Here is a 27,257-nt window from a genome sequence, read left to right on the forward strand (position 1 = left end):
GCACTTGAAAGTGTTAGTGGCTACTGATGAAAATCTGATTGTTGCATCTTACACTAAGGAGGACATCCCTTGTGATTTGCTTCTCCCGGCTAGGAGCTGAGGTACACCAGCATTGGACTTGAGAGCAGGGAGAGTCTCCCCAGTGCCCACCCCCAACCCCTTCCTGCAGGGGCCCAGGGCAGATAAAAGATGAGGAAACAGCCTAACAGAGGTTGACGTTGGAGAATATTGGGCAGGGGTAGAAGGTGTCAGAAGCTGAGGAGAAAGGAAATGAGCCTGGAAGGGAGAGAGTAGAAAAGCAGAAGCATCTGTAATGATAAGGATGCTGTGTCCTCCAGAGCCTGAGTCCCAGAGTTCCTCTGCTGTCTAGCAAATAACGATGGTTTCCCCTCCTCCCTCTCTTCCCCCTGTCTCTCTGTACTCATCTCATCAGCCACTAGTGTTTAGTTGACAGAAGTTAATGTCTGGAAAGAAGATAATTTCTTCTGGTTATCACATGTGCCTTCAATTTAAAAGAAGAACTATGCTGTGGACCTAAAATACATAGTTGTTCTGGTGACCTATTTGGAAGTGGATCATTCTGTTTAGTCTAATAGTTCTTTTGCAGATATGGTTGTCTTGTAAAACCAAGTCTTATATACAGATGTTAAGACGTTGCAAAATTAAGTAATTGGATACTAGGAAACGTCTGAATGGTGGGGGGGAGGGTGTTGGTTTAAGGGTTTTTGGTGTTTGTTTTTTTCCCATTCAAACAATTAATCCTCCTCGGGTGAGTTAGTTTGTCATGGCTTGCCATTTTTTTTCCCTCCAGGCCAGCATTACCTCGGCTTATAAAATGGACCTTTTTTGGAGAATGTATTGAGTGTTATTTGAAATGAAAGATTTATTCATGTGTCACAGAAGTTAAGAACTGTGTAGCAGTTCATGAAGAGAGTAAAAAGAGATTTGAATTCCTGTCTGCAGAACTGGGTTCTGTGTGATGCTGGATGATTCAGCTAGACCAGAATTTCAAAAGCTGAGCACTGTGTATTCACATATTCAGCATACTCTGCTAATGAAGATCAGCAATATGTGTTTAGTGCAGAATTTGTTGATGTGAAATGCATGCGTACATACTTACATACATATAAGTACATTTAATGATGAGGATATATTAAATGTCCCTTTTGGGGGGCTAAAACTATTATGTATTCTGATTATGGCAGGGATCTCATGGAAAGTAATGTGGTCGTATGCTTACTTTAATCTAGAAGGCATATGCACCAAGGAGCAAAATGAAAATTACCAGCAGCCCAATTTCTGGCGCTTCCTGACACTTGAGTAATTTACTTTGGAATGTTAATATTTCTGTAACATAGTTTTATGCATTTATTCCCTTATGTAATTATGAAGGGCTTGCCAGTGTGTGTAGCTTACATTTTATGACTAATGCAGTAATGCGTGCTGTGCAATTACTGACTGATCTCCTGTCATCTATAGTCTGAACAATGACACAGCAAGAAGTGCTTTATGAAGAAAAGCTAATTAACGCAGTAGTTCAGGTCAGACAATTTTGTGATACAGGGGGGAATTCTAGGACCATTGTGAACTGAAAGAACAGTGTTATTTATTGTTGGCCACAGTTGGTGAGGTATCTGAAAACAAACTGCTGCTGCAAAATTCTTTTATAGGTGATGTCGGGACATTGGTTTAAGTATGACTGAAAGGAAGAATGCCATCTATTGTTGACAAATTTTACAGCTTTTATTTTTCTGTCAGTAGTGTCAACTCATATTGATCAATTATCAGAACATTGCAAGACACAACATCAGTTGAAACATGTTTGTATCCCACGTTAAAACATGTACATTTGGAGAGAGGACCTTTGAAAGTCTGGATTAATGGCTGCTGGGTTTTACTCAGTTCAAGGGCTTTTCAATAGATAGGTTGTTTTTTTGGGTTTTTTTTTAAACCCTGTGTAACCATGGTGTTAATTTCAAGCCAAGTTCGCATGTGAGCCATAGTAACTGCAAAATTTGTAATAGGGTATTTTTTCAAGGAAAATAGTTAAAACTTGTTCTAACTCTATTGTGAGACATATGCTGCAGTAGGAGTACAGGAGGAGTATTCTGCCATTACTGTTTAATTTGATCTCAAGTATTAAATAGCTATGAAAAAGCCATACATATGCGTGCTCCTTTAAAAAAAAATTCTGCAGAAATATTGACATGCAGAAGTTAGTATGTTAGTCACTTGCATTTTAAATGTAGTATTAAGGAAATTAATATGCAGATTTGTTCAGTTTAAGTCTTCAAGCCTATATTTTTAACTGTAAACTTCAGTGCACGACAATACTGTATAAATAATATTAACAAGTCATTAGTCCCTGCAGCTTTAAATTCTTTTGGACTTGTACATTCCAGGTGGAAAAAACTTGTGGCTGAGAAGGCTGTAATAGTATGTCTTTTAAAGAAAAGTTTTAATGATAAGCAGAAGAAATGATAATAAGTAAGGATAGGTTTTTATATTACCTTACAAAATGGTGTGGCAGTAAAATCAGTCGTACAGGGATTGATGAATTTTTGCAATCCAGGAACAGTGTAATTATTCTATTTCTTAGGAAAAATTGCTGCTGAATTATGCTTCAATTCAGACAAAAGGAAAAGCAAACTTACTTAAGGTCTGTTGTTGATGTATGTGTTTTCAAAAATATTTCACCCGTGCTGCCCTATAAGCAGACAAGCGATCAACTTGGACATTAACTATTATAATTTTGGATTTATTGGCCTTTCTTCTATTTTATTTTTTGTTAAATGTCCTCAAGTTACTGCAGTATTAAGTGAGAAAAAACAGCTATAGAAAGTAGTGTAAAATGCCAAACTGTTACTAACCAGTTTCAGGTGTAGTGTATTAAACTGAATTACATTTTAAAAGTGAGAGGTGTTAGTAGCTGCTAACATGCATTTTGGCACAGATAAAAAGGTGCCATAGACTATAACTGTTCAGGGTATTACTTTGAGTTTTTTTTCCTGCATGAGAATCTTGCTGCCTGTATTGAGACTACTTGAGAGCTGGTTTTGTGTAGAGTGATTTGCAACAGAGTAAATCCATCCAGAGGGACCTTGACAGGCTTGAGAGCTGGGCCTGTGCGAACCGCATGAAATTCAACAAGGCCAAGCGCAAGGTCCTGCATGTGGGTCAGGGCAATCCCAAGCACAAATACAGGCTGGGCAAAGAACGGCTTGAGAGCAGCCCTGAGGAGAAGGACTTGGGGGTGATGGTTGATGAGAAGCTCAACATGAGCCAGCAATGTGCACTTGCAGCCCAGAAGGCCAATCGTATCCTGGGCTGCATCAAAAGCAGCGTGGCCAGCAGGTCAAGGGAGGTGATTCTGCCCCTTTACTCTGCTCTCGTGAGACCCCACCTGGAGTACTGCGTTGAGCTCTGGGGCTCCCAACATAAGAAGGACATGGAGCTGTTGGAACGAGTCCAGAGGAGGGCCACAAAGATGATCAGAGGGCTGGAGCACGTCTCCTGTGAAGAGAGGCTGAGAGAGTTGGGGCTGTTCAGCCTGGAGAAGAGAAGGCTCTGGGGAGACCTTATAGCAGCCTTCCAGTACCTGAAGGGGCCTACAGGAAAGCGGGAGAGGGACTTTTTACAAGGGCATGTAGTGACAGGACGAGGGGTAACGGTTTTAAACTGAAAGAGGGTAGATTTAGATTAGATATTCGGAAGAAATTCTTTCCTGTGAGGGTGGTGAGACACAGGAACAGGTTGCCCAGAGAAGTTGTGGATGCCCCCTCCCTGGCAGTGTTTAAGGCCAGGTTGGATGAGGCTTTGAGCAACCTGGTCTAGTGGAAAGGTGTTCCTGCTTGTGGCAGGGGGGTTGGAACTAGATGATTTTTAAGGTCCCTTCCAACCCAAACTATTCTATGATTCTATGAAATCACTCTTGAAATCCCAAAGGAAATGGATTGCAGATACTTCAACTTTAATTCAAGGAAATTTGTAAATTGTAACAAGTATATTGAGGGAGGGAAAGTCTTTCTTTCTGAAAGAACAGCAGTAGGATGAGGAAAAAATTGCAAGTGAGGAGAAATGCTTTCAGTTTCTATAAAAACTAAATGTCTAAATTGGTGTGTATGTTTTGTTATACTATGTTATTTTTGTCATTAAACTGCTGCCTGGCAAATGGTCTTCAGTGGGCAGGCAAAGATAGTTTGAAATTGCTCCAGAAGACATAAGTATTGATAGTAAACTTGAATGTTAACAAAACTATCATTGAAATAGACATAGGTAATGGTATTGTAACAGGGAGAAAAACATGAGAAACGTTTCAAAAAGGGCAGTAGAAGGTGGTTCTGTCCGTCAAGCTTGTACTACCCTTTATTGCATGCTGTAATCCTGCAAGCTATATTAATAGTACTACTGTGTCAAAGTGTTTGCAGAACTGGAATAGAAGTAACTACTTCAGACAGTAATGCAGAACATAGTGGAAATAACATTGGAGCCTCTTTCATTTTTTTTTTTTCCCCCCAAAGTATGGGAGCTTTTCTTAAATGACTTCAGTTCTTCAGTTCCAGAAGGTTTAAAATGAAATACAGTTAATTTCAGTTGTATAATTTGAAGAAAATTTATTGTCATGAGGTATCAGAAAAGAGTCAAAATAATGTAATACCTCATGTTCAGCCTGAATGTGCCTATGGCCAATCGTTTCATCTGTTTGGGGATATTTGGTTCATATTTTGGTATATGTTACTAAAATTGAGCATGGAAATTACAACATTGGAAATGAGAAACTATGGGAGAATGTACAGTTTAAATATACCTAAGAAATACACATTCTGATTTGCATAAGCAAATACGACTTTATTTGATTGACTTTATATGCATTTATTTATAAAATATACGAAATTTAGAAGTATCTTCTAGGTAATACTTCTGAGTAAATTTGAATTACTTGAAAACATGTCCATTCAGAAACGTAAACTTTATTGTCATGAAAGACAAAGCTTGAGTAATATTCTTTTAATTTCTAACTTGTTCTTGTCTTTCACAGGTGGAAGGTATCAACTAGAGATAAAAATTCCAGAAACATATCCATTTAATCCTCCTAAGGTACTCTAAGCACTTTTTTGGATAAAATAATTTGTCTAAAGTTGTTTTTGAGTACTTATTTATTTACTTGTGTGTGTAGTCTCTCTGTAGTACACATCTTGCGTTTTTTTTATTCTGCTCTAGACCGGCATTGGAGCTGTTGTTTTTAGGTAGAGATAATGCAGGATGCATAGCTGTATCCAATCAGGAGTACACACTGATTATTCCTTAAAGTACAAATTGGCTAATTCCGGGGCAGAGCTTGTGCCTTGCTATGATCCTCATGTAATTTCTTTTTGGCAAGGTAAATACAGTTTTCACATAGTTTTACTTGATGTAGAGAGTATGGCTATCTTCCCTCCCCCTCAGTATCATTGAAGAAATTCTGTAATAGATAATTATTGATTCTTTTAATTTCTTGGGCTCCATAAGTTATATTTAGTAGAGTCTTGAGTCTAACCTACCAAGTATCTAGTAGTAATTAAATATTGAGGTGTACAGTTGTGTGACTTGAAGAACAAATAGGGAAATATAATGGTTTTACTGGAACTCTATTGAAGGAATGCATAAAACATGTGCACGTGGATGAGAGACAATAGAAATCACTGTGGTAAAGTCACTCATACATTTTTTGCAACTTGTTGCGCTTTCAATTTTGCTGTATCTTTCTAGCACTTTAAATTTGTAATTCCACTTCCCTCCTAAATGGATCAATCTCACTGGTGTTCTCCCCACTCTTCTGCAGCTGTATATTCCTGTGCCCTGATTTAGTCCCCTCTTCAGTGGTTTCTGATGAATCGGCAGACTCCCGAGTTGTCTGACTCAGCTTCTTGATTGGTTTTCAGTTTGTCTGAAAGGTGTGTTTGAGCTAAGAACGTGTCCTAGATCCTGATTATTTTCACCCTAGTATGTAATACTGGGAAGGAACTTAGGAAGAGGAGGAAGGGAGAGGTGCCAGTAGCTCGTAGCTCCTTGGCTCTCGTCCTTTGAATGACTTCCTTGAGGCTGGCGTGAAAGACACGGAAAGTCTTAATGAAATGTCTGTTGGTTTCAGTTCTTTCATCTGCATGTGTTCTGGCAGGAGCTAAAATAAGGAGAGTTGAAACAGGTTGTAGACACTGAAAGATGGGTTTGTGGACCATGGTGTAATTGCTGCTTTAGGGTTTGCTGGTTTCCATTTCCAAAGCTTATGGACAGCTGTTAAGAAGCTCAGTGCACTGTAGCATAGTACTGCTTATTATGGAGTCTGTAGTCTTGAATTGGAGGCCTTTTTGCTTGTGTCTGGCCATGCCTTTCATCTGAAAGATTTCTTTATCTTGTTCAGTATGTGCTTTGACAGCCATTGTTAGCCATCATTCACTGTGATAAATTACCTAGTATTTACATGGCTTTTACATTCTCAAAGTGATTTAGAGAGTTGAGCTTGTTAATAAGTGGCTCAGCTGACGTGATCTCTTATTTTCTGTCCTGGAAAGTAGAACTGTTATGGTCTTGCCTATTTATACACCATGATTGCACTGATTTTTATTATAGTCCTGTATGTACAGTCTTTGCTGTAGAGCCTGACAAATAATGTGTTCTCTGCACTGATCTGGTTGCAGATCAGGGGCAAAAGTTGAAAGATCTGTGCTATGTATAAAGTGTTTGTCAGGAGTTTGGGGTAAGGAGGTAGAGATGAGAAACAGAGATAGGTCAAAGTCACTAGAAGGCAGTTAAAGTACAACCTAGAATAAGGGGTTTGAAGAAAACAAAGGAGAAATTTCTAAAGGCATGTATATATATATATGTTCCTTTCAGAGGACAGCTTTGGATTTTGAGACTTTTAAAAGAAAATACTGCTTTTAACTTTTTCAGTGTCTTTTAAAAAAAACAGAACCAAACTGATCTTATTCATGCTTTGTGAGCATGAATACACTTTATTTTAGTGTAAAAATATGGACGTGATCAATGAATGAATGCTGAGACTAGATCCTTTCAACAGCAAAGAAAAATAGTTGTAATCCAGTTAGGTTTTGGTTTGTTGAAGAGCTTTCTGCATATGGGTAATGAGACTGGATGCTTGTAGAAGTAGTAGCATCCACCAAGGAAATTTTTATAATACTTCTGTGGCTACCAACAACTTAGCTGAACAGTGAGATCCAATGCCTACATTAAGAGTTCAGGAACTTGTTTTGTTTTATTAAAAGCGGACTTTCTAGCATTTACAATGTTGGAAGTTTTAAGTCTGTATTTGACCATCTGCTTTTGTTGAAACCACTGGTACTGCTGGAGAATATTTCTAAATGGCTTTGTGTGATGGCAAGGGTGTGCACACGTGACTGTGTATGGGAAAGCAGTTAGGGATGAGTTTGGTGTCCTCAAATGGGCAGTAGTCTGTTTTTGAGAAAAGCAAGGCTCTGTCTAACAAGTGGCCTTGCAAACTTGAAGCTTCTTGAAATAATTGGTATCACATGTCCTAGTTCTGGTTTTTAGCTTGGTATTTCCTAAATTAGTATTTCTTTATAATATTATTAGAAATGCTGCATTTAAAATGTTTACTTAATATACTGCATTTAATAACCATTTTTGTTTTGAAAAATTGTCTTGTCTTCTAGGTGCGGTTTATCACCAAAATATGGCATCCTAATATTAGCTCAGTCACTGGGGCTATTTGTTTGGATATTCTGAAAGATCAATGGTAAGATTTCATGTAGATTTAAATGTGCAAAGTCAAATATACCAGGGTCCTGGATAGGAGGTAAAAGCTAATGTTGCTCTTCACTTTGCATTTCTGATTTGAAATGTCCATAAGGCTTACAATATTTCAGTATTTTGAGTTGAAAAGATGCAAATGAAATGATTGGGTGGTAATTTTGGAAAGTACTAAGTAGATATTATATGCATAGAGAGCTTTTCCAAAAACTTTTATGTTAGGGTTAGGATGAACATTTCATTGTTGTTGATGTTTTGGGTGTTTTTGTAGGAGTTAATTTTTTTTATTTATTTAGTTCTTTCCCATTAGCAAATGCTACCTGTTGCCTTCTGAATTTTGTCCTTTCAGCCTCCTGAGGTGTAAGCAGAAAAAACCCAAGTGCTTATCTTCATTCTGATTCTTGACTTCTACTTCCAAACAAAAATTAGTTCTGATAAAGCTAAAACAATGTGTGAAGTGAGTCTGGGAGTATAAAACGTAACAGGTCAGCAATAGGAAAGGGAGAAGAAGAAACTGACCGTACTGATGCTGTCTCACAGTTATCACTGATAATATTTATAATTTGTACCTCTGTAAGCCATTTGCCTTTTAGTTGCTGGTCAGTTGCTGACTTTTGATTACTTAATGTTACTGAAAAAATTTTAATAGCCAAAATCTGTGGAACAGACCCGTAAGTGTCCAAACTGTAATAGCGGAACTCATTGTTCATTTGTTTTTCCAAGTGCTACATTTCATGTGGTTTGAAGATCATATGCACCGGTTGTATGATAGACATGATATCTAACATGAATGGAATTCATCTTTGTTATTTTCCTCCATGTCTGCCCCAAAAGAATAGAACTGTAATTCCACAGCAGCTAATATCAATATCTAATCCGTACAAGCTTCAAATACTTGTGAATTCAACAGCTTCATCAAGACTGCTGTTGGCCAAGTGGACATCAGTTGGGTTTGAAAGAGAAAACTCTACAGCAGAAAGCTTGAGTTGAAGTCTTGCAGGTGACTCATCCAGTGTATTAATCTTTTACAGAGTGAGAAGATGATGCAAATCATGTGGCACAGGATAGTGTAAATTACTAAAATGAAATAATAATCATAAGCTGTTGTCTTTTTCATTTCTGGATCTGCATATTTTTTTTTTACAGTCTCAGCACTTGATATTCTTTCTGGCAGTAGAATCTTTCAACATATGTGCCATGGTACATGATATAATTTTTCTATCGGTAAAGCCAGTGCACTTTTGTACCTGCACCTAGTTATTCATACCATCCTACAATTATACTGAGATTAATGGCTCTTTAACTGTGCAAGTACAGTTTCTGAGAGCTCCTACTCTAAACCAGATTAGTGAATGGGCATGAGGTTGGCTGGTTGGTTTGTGTGTTGGGATTTTTTTTTTGATCTTTGGTTGGTTGGTCTTGGGTCGTTTAGGTTTTTTGGCAAAACAAATTTTGGAGGGTGTTTTTAATGGGGATCACTTCACTGATTTGAACTAGAGCATATAAATCTGCTAGGTTTATTTCACTCAGGACAACGTTTAAGTAGTGAGGATATGGGAAGGCAAAAATTCTTTATTTCTAGCAGCAAAGGTGCTTAACAAGGAACTGCATCCCTGCGTCATTCATACTCTCCTGGGAAGAATTTATCCAGAGTTTTTAAGCTCAGGGTTTGTTTTTTTCTTTCATCTTTTGGAAATCCATTAAGCACTAACTAATTGGTTTACTCGTAGTATCAAGGTATGTGACTTTTAACAAGTGTCTTCAAGGCTAATCTTTCCATATTGAAGCCCCTAAACATCATGTTCCTCAAAAATGACACTTATCTAGCATTTTCCCCTAGAAACTTTGAGGAAAGAGTCCCTAGCAGAAGTCATGCTTATTTATCACATTCTGAATTAAAAACAAAGTCATCTAACAGCTTTTTTTAAACATTTTCTTGTTGTCTTCATATTACTTTAATATATTCCATAATTTGTGTTTTCTGTGGAGAAGGATGGATGATCTTGCTTCTGTAGCAAAGGACTGGGATTCAGGAGACCACCATTTGGTATCCAGCCCTGGAACAGGTCTTCTGTTGCCTTTCAGCATTGCCAAACATTGTGACTTGAAACAGCCTCACAAAATTCAGTCTCATCCCAAAACTGCTGCTTTAAGAGTGAAGCAGTTAATAGCTTTCAGATTAAAGTTTCTGGCCTATTCAGTGGCTGATCAAGCTGAAAAAGATAAAATACCAAAAGGCAACAGAAAGAAATAATGAGCTTCAACTTGTTTTCTTTTTTTTTTTGTCAAAACTGTTGAGATTCAGAAAGGAAGAACAGGAGAGGAGATCTGACTTGTGTTCTTGTAATCTTTGAAAGTTAGATCTTGCACAGATAACTTCATCTGTGTCTTAGATCTGCCTGATGGAAAAAAAAACATTAATACCTTCCTTCACCAAGATGTCTACAAAATAGGAGTATTGGAACAAGAACTTGCCTTCTGTATATTGAAACCGTGGTGCACAGGAGCACAAATATTATGCCACTTATGTACTGTTAAACTCCTCCTTTGAAACACTGTCTTCATTTGGAAACACTAAGGAAAGAATTTCACAGACCTTGGTGGTGGCGGGGGGGAGGCTTCCTGTATACTATAATCCCTTTTTGAATGATTCTTAATGTAGTGATCCCTTCATTTTCTAGTGGTGCTCTTTGTAAGTTTTGTTTGGTTTTTAATCATAGAATGATACATTAAAATCACTTGAGCATTGAAGTACTTCTCAAAGCCCCTGGTCCTTCGGAGAAGAGGAAACTTGTAGCTACCTCCATCCTATCTTGTTTGAAGCATTTCAGTATTGTGATAGATAAGACTTTTTTTCTGAGTAGCTTCCTAAAACTTCCTAAGCCATATGAATGGTTAATTTGTTTAATAAGTTGTTTAGTGTTCTTCAGTATATGCTGTTCTAGCTATTTAAACTGAGAAATGTCCACATTATCATGTTTAAGTTTTGTGCATGTGTAGGTTGAACAATGGTTTGAATAAAACGATAGCTTCATTAGAAAGCAAACGAACAAAAAACCCCCAAGCAACACGCCCCCAACCTTGATAATTTAATATTGAATGGATTTCACCAGGTGTTCAAAGGTAAATGCAACAGATGCAATTCTGAAATATTCTAATGGCTCTGTTCTAGAAAATGTATTTAGTTCCACAGTCTCTCTTGTCAAATCTTTTTAGTAACAAGCTCTGTTTCTGAAGTGCCACTTCCTTGACTTCATTGACTCTTAACTCAATAATGCTGCTCTTGTTGCTGTGTTTAGATGTAAGTCTCAAATTCCAATGCATATCTGTGTTTTTCAGTGAGGTCAGTGGGAGTTGAAGGACAGAATTTGGGCCTATGGGACTTAGTAGGGTTTCTTAAAGAGCTAATAAACTGATAAAGTACTCGTTTATATATGGTGAATACAGATAGAAAGATTTTAATGTTTTTGTATAGTTAAAAAAAGTCTCTTCCCTATTCGCCCATCCCATGATAATGATTTTCTATTCTAATGAGCATAGTTGAGATACTGTTCTGCATATTGGCAGGTTTTATCAGTTCACAAAGTAATGTCTTTAAATGATTTTTAAATGAGTTTAATGAAATTCTTTCTCCACAGTATGTACTTGATGCTGAAATTCTTTGCAGCTGTGAATTTTCATCATGTTTAGATTTGTAAATACCTGTTATGCCAGTTTGTTTGCAAAAGAGCTACTGTTTGCTGGTAGAATTAAAATAGGGATGTGATTTTTGTAGAAGGAATACTGTGTATGCTGAGCTTATAGGACTTTTGTTATGTGGTTTCACTTACTGTAGCCTGTATTTATCTTCTAAGCTAGTATTCTGTCTCAAAATTTTATTCTTAAATATAGAATGTACCTAATACTGTTAATTGAAACCTGAGAACTAAATTACTTGAAAGCTGTTCTGCGTAAATCCCTGGAGCAGTGATTAACAAGTGGATGTGTTGCGGCTGGGTGTACGGCTACAAAAACCTCTTGGCTGTTGCGGTTTTGACAGTCGAAATAAAAATGAATAATAAGAATATTTTTTTCATAGTGGTTGTACTGCAGGATTCCTGCTTCAGTTTTAGTTGAGATTCAGAAATCACTACTGTAAGGGATAATACAATTTTAATAGATACATAAGCAACAGCCAGCTTGTAGTAATTATCTTCTTGGGCATCTAAAACTGCTGGGTTTTGTTCAGGGTGTTTGAGGAGCGCTGAGCCTCTTTAAAGCTTTGAGAAAAATGCAGAGAATATTAACATTGTTTGAGGAAACTCTTCAGCAAAGACTGTCTCTTTCCCCCCTGCACTATGTCAAAGCTATTCTATTATTCTCTCTTTCTCTCTCTTTTTTTTTTTTTCCCCCCGATGGGTGCCCAGTCTTGTATTTCTCCTGTAAATAGTGACTATACAATGGGCTTCCACTCAAAGGCCTTATTCATTTCCTCCCTTCTTCCAGATTCCATAAGCTCTTGGTACACGTTCCCAGATCTTTTCTCTTGTATTAACAAGCCTAGTTATTTCACAAATGGAATAAATATTGCAGATTATTTTAAAAAAATAATTTAAAAAAATTGTTCCCAGTAGCCATGTTTGGTTGACAGGGTGGAGCAGCAGTCTGCTCACTGCAGCTGTTCCTGTTGTTCTGCTGGGTTACCTCTGAGAGTAACTAGAGAGATTGTTTCCGGAGAGGAATGTAGAGAACATAAGTAAAAACTTCCTAAATGGAAAATTACTTAGCCTTTAAAAATAAAGAAGAAAAAGAAAAACTGGCAGTGTTTCATAATCCTCTTAGGACTCTTTCAGCTCATCGAAAGGTAAGACATTTCTTACCTCAGGCATGCTGGGCACAGCTGGCTTGCTGTGCTTTTTAGTATTATCACTGTATTCACCCAAACTAGGGGTGCTCTTGTTGTTAATGGAAATGCCCAAAGATGCTACATTAAAAAAAAAAAAAAAGTAGGTGAATAAAATACATATCAGCTTTCTTTGTTTTGATTCTCTCCGGGTTTCCCTTGCTGTTTAACAGATGCAATGCCAATAGAAGGCCTGGGTTTTGGTTAGGATGTCTCAAGTGGAGGCTTTTAGTTTGAAGTTCTCAGAGGGACAGTGCTTCCCTGTAGTGAGCTCTCTGCAGCTCACTGAAAAATGTTACTGGTCTTTTCTCCCATTTTGTACATGTCAAACTTGCAAGCCTACGTGGTGGCTAAGCAGCATTTTGGGATGGGAATTGGAGTCAAGAGTTATTGTAAACTTTAGGAGAAAACAGGAGCCACTAATGTCATGGGACAAAGGCAATGTAATGTCACGTGCAAGGCGAATAGGGTGCTGGGTTGCGAAGCTCATGATATAAGCTGCCTGCTTATGAAAAATGCAGAGTAAAGTAACAAGAATGATGGTCTAAGCAAATACAACCTACAGTGAAATACTGGAAAGCTGTTTTAGCATGCAGAATATCAAGCATGGTGAAGCATTGAAATAGATTTTCCAAGAAACTTGTGAGGCTCTAGTTAAGAACAGGTTAGACAGAAATCTGTCAGGAGTGATACAAAACCTTGCCTTTGGCAAAGAGGGGAGAAAAACCCTAAAACCCAAGCACGCAGCTAGCTTGAGTTACCAAAGGGAATTGCTTGAACTCCATAAGATACTGCGCGTAAATCCCCACCTAGAAATAAACTTCACGTATAAGAAGACCTGGAAATATTTTCTTTTTTCAGGATTCTATTCTGGAATAATAAACCCCTGAGGAGCACTGGAAAATGCAGAAGACCTGTATCTTTCCACTGGAAGTTCATTTTAAGGAAAATACAACTTCTTTTGCAGCATGTTCTTCTCTAGCTTGTGGGGATGTCATGTGGGGTGTGTGTTGGGTTTTCACTTCTGTGCTGCAATCAGCATAGATTTTTCTTTCTTCAGAACTGATGATGAGAATTGCTTTTGCTGAGGAACAGGTCCTGCCTTACTAGTGTCTGTAAATGTAGTTCTGGGCAGTCATCTACATTCATTTTGTTCTCTCAAAAGAAGGTAATGGGAAGGAAGAAGAGCTTTTTAAGGTACTTGGAAAATGAGAATCTATTTTTAGCTGTCCCTCCAGTTTCTTCTGGGAATCTTAATTTACGTCTGAAAAATTAAGACTAAACTACATAGAAAAATAACAAGACTTTTCTTACTTTCTTTGACCAGGAAAGCTAACTGGTGTCCTAAAGGTAGAAAATGTTATATGAGTATATATAGTTACATGAAATACATCAAATATTCTTTACCATTAATCACAAACTTTCATTTCCTTTTTTAGTGCAAACAGCAGCTGAAGCTAGTAACAGGTTTTTTTTATGATTTAAGGATACTTCTTCTTTAAATGTTTGTGTCCAATGAAGACTTTGTCATCTTATGCACGAGATGTGAAAGCCATTATGAGACATGAGACTTGAAAAATAAGTTGTAAACTACATTTTTTAAACCTTTTACATATGTAGCTAAACTAGTCACGTCTATAAACTTAGTATTTTAGAGTTTGAGTTCTCTGAGCATATAGCCATCTGTATATCCAACTGGATGAGGTATTTATTTTTATTACTCATTTTGAAATTGGAATGTCAGAAGTTCAAGTCCCAGTATGCTTTGTATAAAAATCTACAAACCGAACAGATGAACAGGGACTGAAAGGGCCTAGCAGTCTTGAAAGCCAGAGACAGCTGCAGCCAGCACAGAACTTGTGTTCTAGGGGTCCATGGCACCTTGGGTCCTTAGTAATGCCCCCTGCTTCCCGAGGTATGGTTTCCACTCCTAGAAGGTACAGTGTAAAAGTGGCACAAGTGGCTGTGACCCTTTTTGTGTCATCTTCTCTACTTTAAGTAATGGCAGGATTTTCAGATGTCTCTAAAGTAGGATTTGTCTAACGGAAAGTGCAGAACAGCTTTTGTTTGGTGAAAGTAACTACAGTATCAGTTACAGTTGATAGACTTAACATGAAATATCTATCTTTAAAACTACAATAGCATAATAAAATTACTTAACTGGGAAAAAGAATTTAGGTTTTACAGCGTGTGTGGTGAATGTGGTAGTTCCTGAAGTTCACTGCATAAAAATAAAAAAGCTTAAATCCCTTTGAGCATAGTAAGGCCTGAAAGACTTCACATTCTGTGACACCTGAATAGTAAACATGTTGTGTTACATTCGTTTAATACTGGCAGATACCACCGTGAATTACGTCACCAATGTGTACATTAAATAGATTAATTTCAAGAGAGTATAAACCAGTAGAGATCACAAAGAACAGGAAATTATAAGAGTAAAATAGCATAGGTACATGTAAACATGTAAAGCAAAAATATTTGTGTTCTTTCACTGAGGTTTTTGTGTGTGTGATTTAGGTGTGGAAAAACAAGATGCTTTGTACTCTTGAGTTTACTATGTTAGCTTGGCTTTCATCACGGAACTGAGGATATGTTTCAGTAACTAGGTGTTCTTTATCTGATTAAGTATAATCTTGCTAATTAATCCCCAGCTTTGTAATTTAAAGAAACATTCTTTGGTTTAGAAGAAGCATTCAGCTTGGAGCCTGAAATACTTAAATTTAACTGGAAGAGAATCTGAAATTCTGGAAAACAAAGTTTAGTTACTAAGGAATAGGTCTGGAAAAAGAGAATTATATGTTGTGAAGGTTTTGTGATTTGACAGAATTCAGATTTAAAAGCATGAGGGTTTTTGAAGATTTAAGTCTGCAAAGTTCAGCTTGAGGGACTTCAAGCTGATGTGGCAGTTGGAATGAGACAATATGTGCTAATTAAAATCACTGTTACTTGGGATGTTTCTCACTTGTGTTTTGATGTAGAACATTGCACTGTGAAAGCTCAGTGATGATTATCAAGCCAAAAAAAAGTAGGTTTTTAGGAAAAGTCTTCTAGAATTAGAAACAATTAGGGAAGAATGCCATATTTGAATGGTTAGTGACATAGCAGGAAAGCTGTAAATGTAAGCATCTAGGAATATAATATTTGGGTGTCGCAAATGTACTGCTGACATTTTACCAGCATCTGTTCTCTGTTCATCAGTATACTCTGCTAGAGTACCTCAGTACGGTGCCTCGGTACTGGAAAATACATTTCTGAAATCTGAGACTGGAAACAGACTTGCAAACTGTTTCATTTGTATCTGGACCATCGGGTCGAACTCTTCCCCCCACCCGCCCTGACAGACTCTCTGCATTTACTTCCAGTCTTCTGAATAAACTGTTTTCTGTTGATTGAAAATTGAACAGTTTGTCTGTAAGAAATTGGATGTGTGTTTCACAACTTTTCTCTGGCATTTCATGTGCTATAACCATTTTGCTCAAATCTAAGATGTCACGTATTCCCCTCTTACCTTCATACTAGTACTTAAGGAGAGTAAGCAGGTTTGTGTATTGGCTTTGAACAACTGTCTGTGCCCCTGCCACAACAATTAAGATTCTACTTAACTCTTCAAATCAGCTGAAGTACTGAACTTTCACAGATTCTGTGGGGTCCTTATTTGGTTTCCAGTGTGTGCCAGCTGAAATGGTAGATCAGAGATGGTATCCATGATAAAAATCTAATTAAATTGTATATTTAAAATGTTACAACTTTCCAGATTTACAGTGTGTAACAATTTCATACTTCTACTTTTCAGAGTGTTTATTGGCTTTTATGAACATACTTGGTTTTCCTGTACTAAATTATTGAAGTCTCTTATTCTAAGTATGCTTTGATATCAAGATAAATGATGAGAACTTAGAACCTTGGAAGTTCTGACTCTAGAACTATGCTACCTTCAACAGGGTTCTTTCACAGGGGCAAAAGAGCGCCTTCACAGCACTATCATGACTATAGAATGTTTTCCTGCTTCTGACCATCAATGTCAGGTTGAAATGAGGGGAAGCCAAGATAATATTTTCAATTACATATTCTGTAATAGCCAAACCTTTTTATTATTATAGTAGTAATTCACTATGTAAATTGTTAAATTTTATTGAAAAATGTCATGTTAAAACTGATATAATGCAAAAGATATCTACTGTATGAAAGTCCTTATCTGTTACAAGTATTTAAAATACAGGTCACTATTTCTGTATATGCTATTTTGCCATGAAGGGTACCAGCAGAGGGAGCACACATGGGCTACCAGTTCAGTACCTAGACCTTACGCAGGGTGCTCTTACTGGTAGTAAGGAAGGATGACACAAACTTCAAATTGGCGCTTTTTTTTTTACCCGGATGAAATGAATTCTGTTAAGTGAGCATGGTTAAATGTGTAGGTCAAGGACCGTATTTTCCAAAATCTGAGAAAGCATTGTTAATAAGAAAGTCTACATATAAACCCCTATTTACATACATATATTGAATTGTATTCTAATACATATAAACTGCAGCAGTTTAAAATTACAATTCTTAGACTTAGAATCTGTACTTGTACTCTTATGTCTTCTATGATGGTAGTACAGCAGCAAAGGTGAGTACAGCATGGGATTTGGTAAAGTCATTTTCAAATTTTTAATTTTAGGGCAGCAGCAATGACTCTAAGAACAGTGTTGTTATCACTGCAAGCATTGTTGGCAGCTGCAGAACCAGATGATCCACAAGATGCAGTAGTGGCAAACCAGGTAAGATAGTTGGCTGTGAATTTGTAACACTTCTGTAACCTTTGCTAATTCAGATTAGGTCCCAAACTGTGAGGGAGATAAGGATTTTAAAGAATTTATTGGAAAATTGCCTTATAGTAAGTGTGAGTTACTACAGTGTTTTGTGCTCTCTTTGGATTCCAGAGTAAGTAGCAGTTATTTTACAGTGCCAGGAGATTTATTTTGTTAGTTTTGTTCCTTATTTAGCTTGTCAGAAATGTCAGGAGATAACAGCATAGTAAAATGAATCCCAGTATAGCTTGCCTTTTAAAATCTAAGGCTTCTAGTATAAGAAAAATGATGTTGTATTGGTTTAAAATTAGTTTTAACTTGATGGTGTTCATTGGATTTGGCTTGGTATGTAGCTCCTCTTCCATGTTAATATGAATATTATTGAGCATTGTATTTGTTTAATGTCAAAATTTTATGAATAGTGACTTTAGATTAATTGCTGTTGTATTTAATCCTGAGAGGCAATTTATCTGAATGAAGCATCCTATGTATTTTACCTTTGCAAGTACTTGGGATAAACTATTTTAGTCACTGGCTGAATTGGTATGAGTAGAATTCTGTAATCAACAGGGTTTGTTACTTTTCGGACAACAGCAGTAACTTATAAAAAGTAATAACAATAAAATTTCAATTGGATCTTATGCCATACCAGGACTGACATTGTTCTATTTAAAGTGTTCATGAAAGATAGGAACAGTCGTTCCACAACTTAATAGCCTGACTGTTTTCAACAAAGTCCCAAGTATGTGCATGCTGTTTTCCTTTTTACTCTGGAGAGAGAGAGAAAGAGAAGGGCCTGGCTTTCCCCGCTGACTGGTGGTTAAGGGTATATTTCAGTAACAAAAGAACAAAGGAAGTAGAAGGTTCTTCCAGCATCTCATCTATATCTCCTGTAAGTCTCAAGACCCTCCAGGACAGGGTGACAAAACTGTACACTACTTCCCTCTGAAAATCTGTGTAGGATGATGGATTCCCAGTTTATCAAACCTGTCAGGGATGTGGAGGGAAACATGGAGATCAGAGGTAGCCCCTTGCCCCACTGGGTGGGGAAGAGCCATTTGCTCCTACTATACTCAGCAGTACAGGAGCCTTGCTTGTGTGGATTCTGCAGTACTGTAAGGCTGCTCTGAAACAAATGTCCCCGCACAGTTCTGTCAGACTGAATTGCTCTACGACAGGGAGAATTGTTGCAAAGGCCAGCAAGGCCACAGGCACATCTCTGCCTCTGGTTTTTCTTGCCGGATGTGTGCCTTGCTGTCACACTCTCTCTTTTATTAAACAAAACGACTGTTTTCCTTTTTTACAAAGAACAAGAATAGCGTTTCCCATTCTGGCCCTGATGGTAAGAGTTTTTGTGGGGGAATCATTAACAGTCTTGTGGAAGCACATGAGCTGGAAAGAGTGTTTCTCAGGCAAAAAACTTCATGAAACTTCTTTAGATTCTGAAAAGCAATTTTCCAGGCTGCCTCTCACGTGCTTGTGGGGATGTGTCCAGTGGGAGTGTGGCATGGCTGATGCAGGGAGGATTTCAGTTTCTCCTCTTGACTTGCAAATACCTGCATGAAAAACTATACTGGGATTTGGCCTTGAGTTACAAGCATGTGTATTTAAGTAGAAAGCAATTATAACATCTTTTGAGAGATGTGATGGTAAACACCCAGTTCCTTCATATGTTTTATTTGGTGGTGGTGTCTTTTATTAGTTTGGGTGGTGTTTTTTTTTTTCCAAAAACAAAAAATTCAGAAGGAATTAGTTATCCACCACGCTCATTTTTCATTATGTTAATTTACTAAACTATGTGTTAGTCTACTAAGCTGTTTCAGGTAAATGGCAGTGTCCTACAAGCTCTGAGCTGGATCCCAGGGAGAACACAGGGAGAACTCTGTTTTGAATAATGTCAAGTATTTTCAGACACCAGCTGTATAGTGTCAAAACTACTTCAACTAGTTGCTGTTTTTTTAAGTACAGCAGCATTAACTGCCTTAGATTCCTGGTATAGAGACATTAGTAAAAGGTGCCTTTAGGCTTTTTCTCTAATTCAGTGAGAAACTAGATTATTTACAGATACCTAAATAAAGGAATTTTATTTCAAGAACGCTGAAAGCTACTTCTGAATAAAATGCAGTAATGCAGTTATGACTAATCCTTTGCACTTCAGCTAGTTGCTTTCTAGGCTTGGCAGTGTTCTCAAAAATATAAAAAAAAAAATGAGGGAAGAGCAGAAGAATATAATACTTCAGGGTGGTACTGAATGCTAAAACTCTAATCCTTCCTCTTTTCTAGTCATTACAACCAAAGAAATTTATTACAGACCACTGTATTTATTAACACAGTGAGTTATTTCCAGCAATAGATTGTGTTCTCATGTTTGTTTTATGCCATTAAATAATCAGATGGTAAATATACAAATACTTCATGTGTAGCAGAATTAGTGGGAGGTGCACAAAGCAGACAGTGCAGTGTAGCTGGTGTGTGTTGCTGTCAGAGAGGTAAATGAACAGCAGTGAAAGGTATTGTGTTCACTTTGACAGTGCTTTATAGATTTAATGATTGTTTTAATGTATGAATAAAATGCTTAGAATGATAATCAGCTATGTTTCTGACTTCAAAATGTATCTAAATATTTTAATAATATATTTCCCAATGTCTTACTATTCAGTGCTAAAATTTATTATATATCTAGATGGGAATACCTACTTTTTTTTCAGTGTAATGATTAAGGGAAAAAAGTCTTTTTTTTCTTTTTAAATACAAAAAAAACTTATAACTTGATATACATACAAAAGTTGCTAAAATAGGAAACTCATCTTGCTTTCTGAGTACAGTTTATGACCCATGACCCACTTTCTTGGCTTGTGAGTGCTTGGCGCAGGCTGAAAACTCTCTGTGATAAGGCCCATTCTATCGTTTATTAGAAAACTTAGTGACGAGATTGGTGCAAAATAATATTTACATACTCTGCAGGATTTTTTCTGGTAAATAATAGCTTGCATGAAAAGAGTCATAGCTTCCTAGATTTTTGCACATGCTCACCCATTTTTCAGCTCTTCTTTTGTCTCATATACTATCAATATCCCTTATTCTCAGGGAGGAAGCCTGGTAGTAAAATGTCAGCCCTGACTGAGAAACTGCAGACCTACTTGTGGTATATAAAACCAGGCATATTTTTAAGTGATTAGAGAAATACGTAACAGTAGTATGCAGTACGTACATGCAGGAGATGTTAACATAGGGATAATTTGTGCTCTGCCACAGTGAATATAAATTTTCAGTAGCTATACTAAATATAGCTACTTTACTTTTGATCAGTGCAATTGAGAGCAGTACCTGATTGTACACATAAAATACCTACAGTGTGTAATTTAACCTAAAAGCAAACACATTAAATCAAATGCTTGCATAAGTGTACTCTGTGTAATCCTCACCTCCAAATTTCATTTCAAAAATAGCAGTATGATCAGTGTGAAACACTGTTGAATGTATTGTGAAAAGAATGATGGATTGGAATCTGCCATATCATCTTGCTTTTTCGTTGGATTGCTGAGTTGATTTAACTTTCCCCTTCTCCCCTCTCTCTCTTTTGTGTAGTACAAACAAAATCCAGAAATGTTTAAACAGACAGCTCGACTTGGGCACATGTGTATGCTGGAGCACCAGTTTCTAGTCCAGAATACACCAAAAAAATAGAAAACCTTTGTGCTATGGGCTTTGATAGGGTAAGTATATATAACTTAAATATTTTTCAGTAGGGGCAGGGCAAGTATATGTATATAGATACAGGGAGTCATTATTATACTACAGTAGACTGGCTACATCCGTGATCTTTTGTAGGTGTAATCATTCTGTTTTGCTAATTATTTTTAAGAATCGGAGTTCTAAAATGCTATGTTATTGGTAAATCTTGTGAGCTGCCTCTGCCTTTTTTGAAACAATTTTTCTGTAAATTATTAGTTAGGATTTAACAAATGGTAAACTAACGTGTTCTGATTAATCTCTGAGCTTTTGTTTTCTCGTTGCAGAATGCAGTAATAGTGGCCTTGTCTTCAAAATCATGGGATGTAGAGACTGCAACAGAATTACTCCTGAGTAACTGAGCCATGTAGAGGGAGCTGCTTCAATAGTCCAGCTTGCCCCTTCTGGAGGAGCATCACCATCTGTTATTTTTAGGATTCTATTTAGATTCTCTTTTAAAACTGGCACTCTTGCCTGATGATGCTATCTAGGCACTATTGGAGACTGAAAAAACTGCTCTGTAAATAAAGCTGATTAAACGTCTGTGTAAATTTAAAAAGGGGAAATACTTTAATTTTTTTTCTTACTAAATATTGTAAAAATTCTTTGAGCTCAGCTAAAATAATGGGGGAAAAACATGCCTACTTTAGTGTTTAGCAGTGTGACGAAGACTAGCAGGAACTTGCTTCAGGATTTTGATTTAGTAATTCAGAAAGCAACACTTTTGAGTGTTAGTCATCAAAATTATTGGTGCCGCTCATCACAGCTATCTTACTGTTTTTAACATGGACCCTATGTGCCTGTGGATTGACCTATATTTGCATGCTTGTACTTAATAGACATATTAGGTAGGGTCGCTGAGGAGAGCACTGTTGAAATACTTGAGTGTTCTTGTAACTTTTTTCCTGAAAGACTTTCAAGACTTACCCAAAGTTCCAAGTGGTGACCTATTCAGAACCGGTTTCTTTCTAGCTTATTAATTGGGAAACCTGATTCTCCTCTCCCTTCCATCATGCAGCTGAAAATCCCCACTAGATTATGGTCCATCATCTGTGGGCATTATGTGTGCCATTTACAGTAGTCTAGGCTTCCCTTTAAAAAACAGATTTTGAATTCTCAGTAATGATTTTCATCCATCATGTTTTCTACACAATCTCATAAGGAGTATCCCTTGATATAGCACAAAAAGATGGAACTGGTTTTCTTTCCTTTTTTTTTTGTCTTAAATAGATATAAAATGTTCTTCAGTACATTCTGGTTAGTATTTCACTGGGTTTGAAGGAGGAAAAAGCTAATTCTCTAGCATACTGAGAATTAAAAAAATTTTTCTTTGAGTACTTGATATGATGCAATCAGCTGTTTTTTTGCAGTGGTTTTCTAGCTTTATTTTGAGCTTCAATTTAAGGGTTGCTTACCAGGTACTTTAAAATTGATCCTTGCTGCGTTTTTCTCTAGTTGACACATGGAGGCTGTGTTGGTGTTTTTACTGTACATACTTCAAATGCACATAGAAGTAGAAGTGTGTTCTCAATTTAGCTTTCTTTTGGATTGATGTTTCTGATAAACGAGAACTGAAATCTTATCTTGGCTTGTACATACAGTCAGTCTTTTTATTCGTATTAAAATGACATTTCATCCTGAGTGCAGAAGCTTGAAAATTATTAGTTTTGCAACTTCAAACACTCGTACATCTATTTAAAGAGAGCTGTAGTGTCTTTGTGAATATGATGCTAACTTTTGAGAATATATCTGACAAGGAAGTTCAGAGAAATCCTGAGACTAGAGAGTGGGGATTGTGGATAATAGAGTACTGTATAAGTCATCTTTTCCATGACACTTTTTTTTTTCTCCTAAACTGTGGATTAATGGGGTGGGGAAATATGTTTGGGGTTTTTCTGGAGCTATGAAGTACAAGTTGAAATAGTTTCACACTTCATAGTCTGTTTATAAATCATACTAGAGGAAATCAGGATCATTATTGTAACTGTTAAATATCTGAAGCGTAGTGGTAGGGGAACAGAACCAGAAAATAGAGCTGTAGAGACCTAGCTAGTTCAGGGATGATCCCTGTACTGCTCTGTCTGATGTGTCCAAACTTAAAATATTTCAGGGCACAGACAGTAAATACTTTGAACTCATATCAGTGCAATACTAAATGCATTTGCTTAGTCTTTATATTTACTGCTTTTTAAGGTGTAGTCAGTGATCAGTTTTCTTGAGTTAGTGTAAGTCATTTGCAATGATGCCAAAGGAAATGAGTTGTTTTGTCTTTCCTTATATTTATTTATTTTTTTAACAAGAAGCTGCTACTGTTCAGCTGGTTTTGCTAGGTGAAAACCAGGAACGGTAGGAAACTATGGCAACGTGCCGCTTGTGTTAATCTCAAGTTGCTGTCGTTTCTGTTATGCAGGGTGAGAACTTCTTGATTACATCAACACCTTTTTTTTTTTACCCTGGCGGTAATTATGAATTGCTGACTACTTTCCCTTGTTCTTCACTGCTATTTATCAAAAGAAAGAACTTGGAAATCATGGTCGGGGACATAAAACTTCTCAGTTACAGGCTTCTGAACATGTCTTTTGGTAAGGTTAGTCTCCTAAGAACAGCAGGTTTTTCCAACAGTATGTAAAGGGGATAAAGGAAGCCAGGGACAGGAGGGGGTGGGGAGAAAAGAGGAGATGGTTCTTAGGTGAGCAGGGTCACCTCTGAAACAATGCCCTGCTATGTGTGTTACTTCTCTGATGAAGTTACCTCATTTTCTTCTCTACTGCAAAGCACTCAACTTCCCCTTTCCCCTTACTTATACATGTTGGATACTGTTTTTTGCCCTCCATGCATGTGCTTGGTAGCAAAGATACCTTGATACTAGCTCAGGTGCTGGCAGGAGGGGAGCTTCTCGAGAAGTGAGCTGGGAAGGGAACATGACCCAGCATTAAGGAGACGTCTGTGGTCTGAAGTCCCTCTGAATTTTGACATGCGAGTCCTTTATAAGGAATGTTTTTGTATTCTTGGTAATTATCAGAGTTGAATATAGGGATAATGTTGTACGAGGTTAGTTTAACTGCAGCTGGGGCTGAGCCCTAGGAATTTTGCTGTTAGTGTTCAGTTTATCATTGTGAGTTTGTACATACAAAATGGTAGTTCTGTGTGACTGAACACCTCTATATTCAGGGCCCTGTGCATTCACAGACGTCGAGTTGCCATGCAGTCCACACCAGCTGCGGACTCAGGCTGCACATTTACCACTTTCTTACAACAAGAACGTAAAACATGAGTACAGTTGCTTTCTAAGTACAAATCCTGCGTTGTCTTCCTCTATCATGTAAGACGACGGCTTGAAACAGTAGTTTTGAAGTCTAAAGGGCCCCATTTTTCTAAACAAGGTGTTGGTAATGACACTTGCTGATTGCCAGAGCATCCATCGGATTTCACTGCTGAACATTCTAACATACATTGAGCAAAGTGGTTTATCCCTTGTTTGTTTTGTTGGTGGGGAACAAGAACTCCTTTCTCATCCAGTTCCTCAAAAAGTAAACTGCAGCTTTGTGCAAAGGTAGAGAAATGCCCTTTCCTGTTGCCAAAAGCCCCCGTTTTGCCATGAGTGCCAAAAGCCCTGACTGTATCCCACCCCCACTTGCCAAATTCACAGCTTCCTCCTGTTGCTTCTGCGAACAAGCTGTGTTCTCAGTATGACAAACTGGTAACATTTTGGAGACAAAAACTTAGGAACATATCCTTCGGGAAAGGCGCAGCACTTAGTGCTATTCATTCTGCATATTCCAAACTTTTTTTTTTCCCCAAAGCTTGCCACAGAGTACGTGGGGCCTTGACTATAATTGGTTCAGTAGTATTTATCCAAGCAACTAGGTACTAACGGTGTAGGAATATGTCTTGGTTTTTTAAAATTATCATTGTATTTAACTGTTTTCCAAGTAAATTACTATTGGAACACTGATGTAAGGAATATAGGATCTTTTTTTGTTGTTGTCTGAAAGGAGGAATTAAATAGCCAGAAAGAAGCTTGCATTACATGGTGTGGGTAACAGAAACGTTTAAACTATGCAAATTTAAGCTTAACAGCTGTGAATCAGACTAACACTTAAGAGCATATGGATTGCTTATTTAATTGGGGAAGGGAAAAATCAAAACACCGTTTCAAGCAAGAGCTCTTGTTTGGTGCATTGGTCAGACACTGCAGAGGTGAAGTGTTCCATTTTCGGCGCAAGGGGAAACCTAACGGGGTGCGTGTCCCTTGTTTCCTTCCTAAATACCGACAAAAGCGAGCTTGGACTTGGAGGCTTGCCCAAAGCAGGAAACGTTAAATAACTTAGCAGCGGCAGTTAAGTTTTGCTTAATGTCTGCTTATGAGCAGATGCAACGAGAAGATGAGGTGTCCTCTCCTGCTATGTTTTGTTGACAGAGTTGATGAGAAGCATCTTGATGAGCGTGCCCACTGATGTGTGATCAGGTGGCCGGTTTTGTATGGTTTTGATGAGCAATTGACTCAACAGTAGATAGTGAAAGCGCATTTCATCGTGCCACCTGTTGTGTCACAGAACTAAACCATGAAAGTAAAGATGCTCGTGGGGTGCCTAAAGCTTTTTCTGGGAAGACCACGTAGGTGTTTGCACTGTTATCATCCTCATTTTCCAGGCACAGCTTTTTCCTATGGCTAGGCAAAGGGACAACCACTTCTTTCTTGATAGTTCTCTGATCTATTCTAAACCCATCAGTAAATCATGTAGCTTGCTTTTCCTGTTCATGGTGTTAGTGTCCTCAGCCGAGTCATCATTAGATTCACCAGACCAGCTGTCCTTAATGCATTTTGCTTCTTGCTTGGTTATCTGGCTGCAGCGCTCTGTAGGTAGCAACTTGACTTTTCAGATTCGTTTTCACTGGACAAACTCTTGCAAATCATTTGCAGTGTACTGTGATGTGATGTTCCTTCTCTGCTGTTACCTGCTTTGTAGGCATCAGAATAGCTAGCCAATTGCTTACGGTGCTGAGCCATTCGTCGATAATGTAAGTTAAGACACATGACTCGACAGACGAGGAAATGTACTGTGAAAATGCTGTACTTGTCCATTTTACGATTTGCGGCAACTGCTGGTGCTCTGTTGTGGTGTCTGAAGGAGGCTGCCATCATACAAATGCTGATGTCAACTGTTGAAGAGCCCTGCTTTTCACTTACCTTTTCCATCCTAAATTCTGACTTTTCTAATTAAAAAAAAAAACATTTACCAATAAAAAATATTGCAGGAGGTTGGTTCCTGAGCATCAGACTTCCTGTACAGGAGGAGCGGGTGGGCTGGAATGCAGCATCAGTGTTTTTTGTCTTGAAAATAAAAACTACACAAACACTTTTGTACACAAATGATTTTTTAATAAACACACATTTTAAAAGATGTTGATTTTCACTGGGAATGCTTAACAATAAATGCATGTTTCCCTGAAAACAGTTTTCATTTTATTTCTGGTAATTCAGATTGTTCTGCGATGACAGGGTGTACTGCCTCCGTGTCAGTCACGAGAGAGAAAGGGATGATCAATTTAATGGTGCACATCAAAAATTTTTGAAGAAAATTGTTGTAAATATAAGCTGTGTAATGAAAGCGTGCGTTATTGCAGCTAGGACTGCCTCATGTGATAGCCTAAGAAATATGTGTGCGTATACACCACCTCGTGTCTCATTTCCAAGGCTGTGTCTGAAGAAATAAGGTTGGTAACCTGCTGAGGGAAAAGTTTTCTTTGAGTTTTCTGGCACCACTCATGCTCATCTCATCTTTGTGGATTTTAAACTACATACTTTATATAAACTATGGTCAGCTCTTACCTGGGGAGGTGGTGGCCTGTTCTGTACTAACGCTGCCCTGCTTCTCAGCTGTAGGAAAAATCTGGCAGAGAGGGCAACTATGGATTTGTTTGCCACCAGTACATACTATTCACTTTTTTGGCGTGAGTCAGTCAGCATTTGTTAGATGGAGTAAAGCAGTTGGAAAGACAGTGTGTGCCCAGCTGAAGCTGTGAGCAGGGAGCTGAGCTGTGATGCTGGTTGTAATGCTGTTTCAGATCTACATCCCATC

General features: G+C 37.7%; 1 protein-coding gene across 1 annotated transcript in view; it reads left to right on the plus strand.

Moving 5' to 3' along the window:
* The window catches only part of UBE2K (ubiquitin conjugating enzyme E2 K), a 42,705-nt gene extending 20,972 nt beyond the window's left edge, over positions 1–21,733 (plus strand). Inside the window, 6 exon segments of the mRNA XM_068403557.1 lie at positions 5,039–5,097; positions 7,671–7,753; positions 17,313–17,412; positions 21,031–21,067; positions 21,070–21,158; positions 21,462–21,733. Of these exon segments, the coding sequence (XP_068259658.1) occupies positions 5,039–5,097; positions 7,671–7,753; positions 17,313–17,412; positions 21,031–21,067; positions 21,070–21,158; positions 21,462–21,536 (443 nt within the window). The 3' untranslated portion in view covers positions 21,537–21,733.
* The last annotated feature ends 5,524 nt before the right edge of the window (positions 21,734–27,257 follow it).

This window comes from Nyctibius grandis, chromosome 6, assembly GCF_013368605.1.
Source record: "Nyctibius grandis isolate bNycGra1 chromosome 6, bNycGra1.pri, whole genome shotgun sequence".
NCBI lineage: Eukaryota > Metazoa > Chordata > Aves > Nyctibiiformes > Nyctibiidae > Nyctibius > Nyctibius grandis.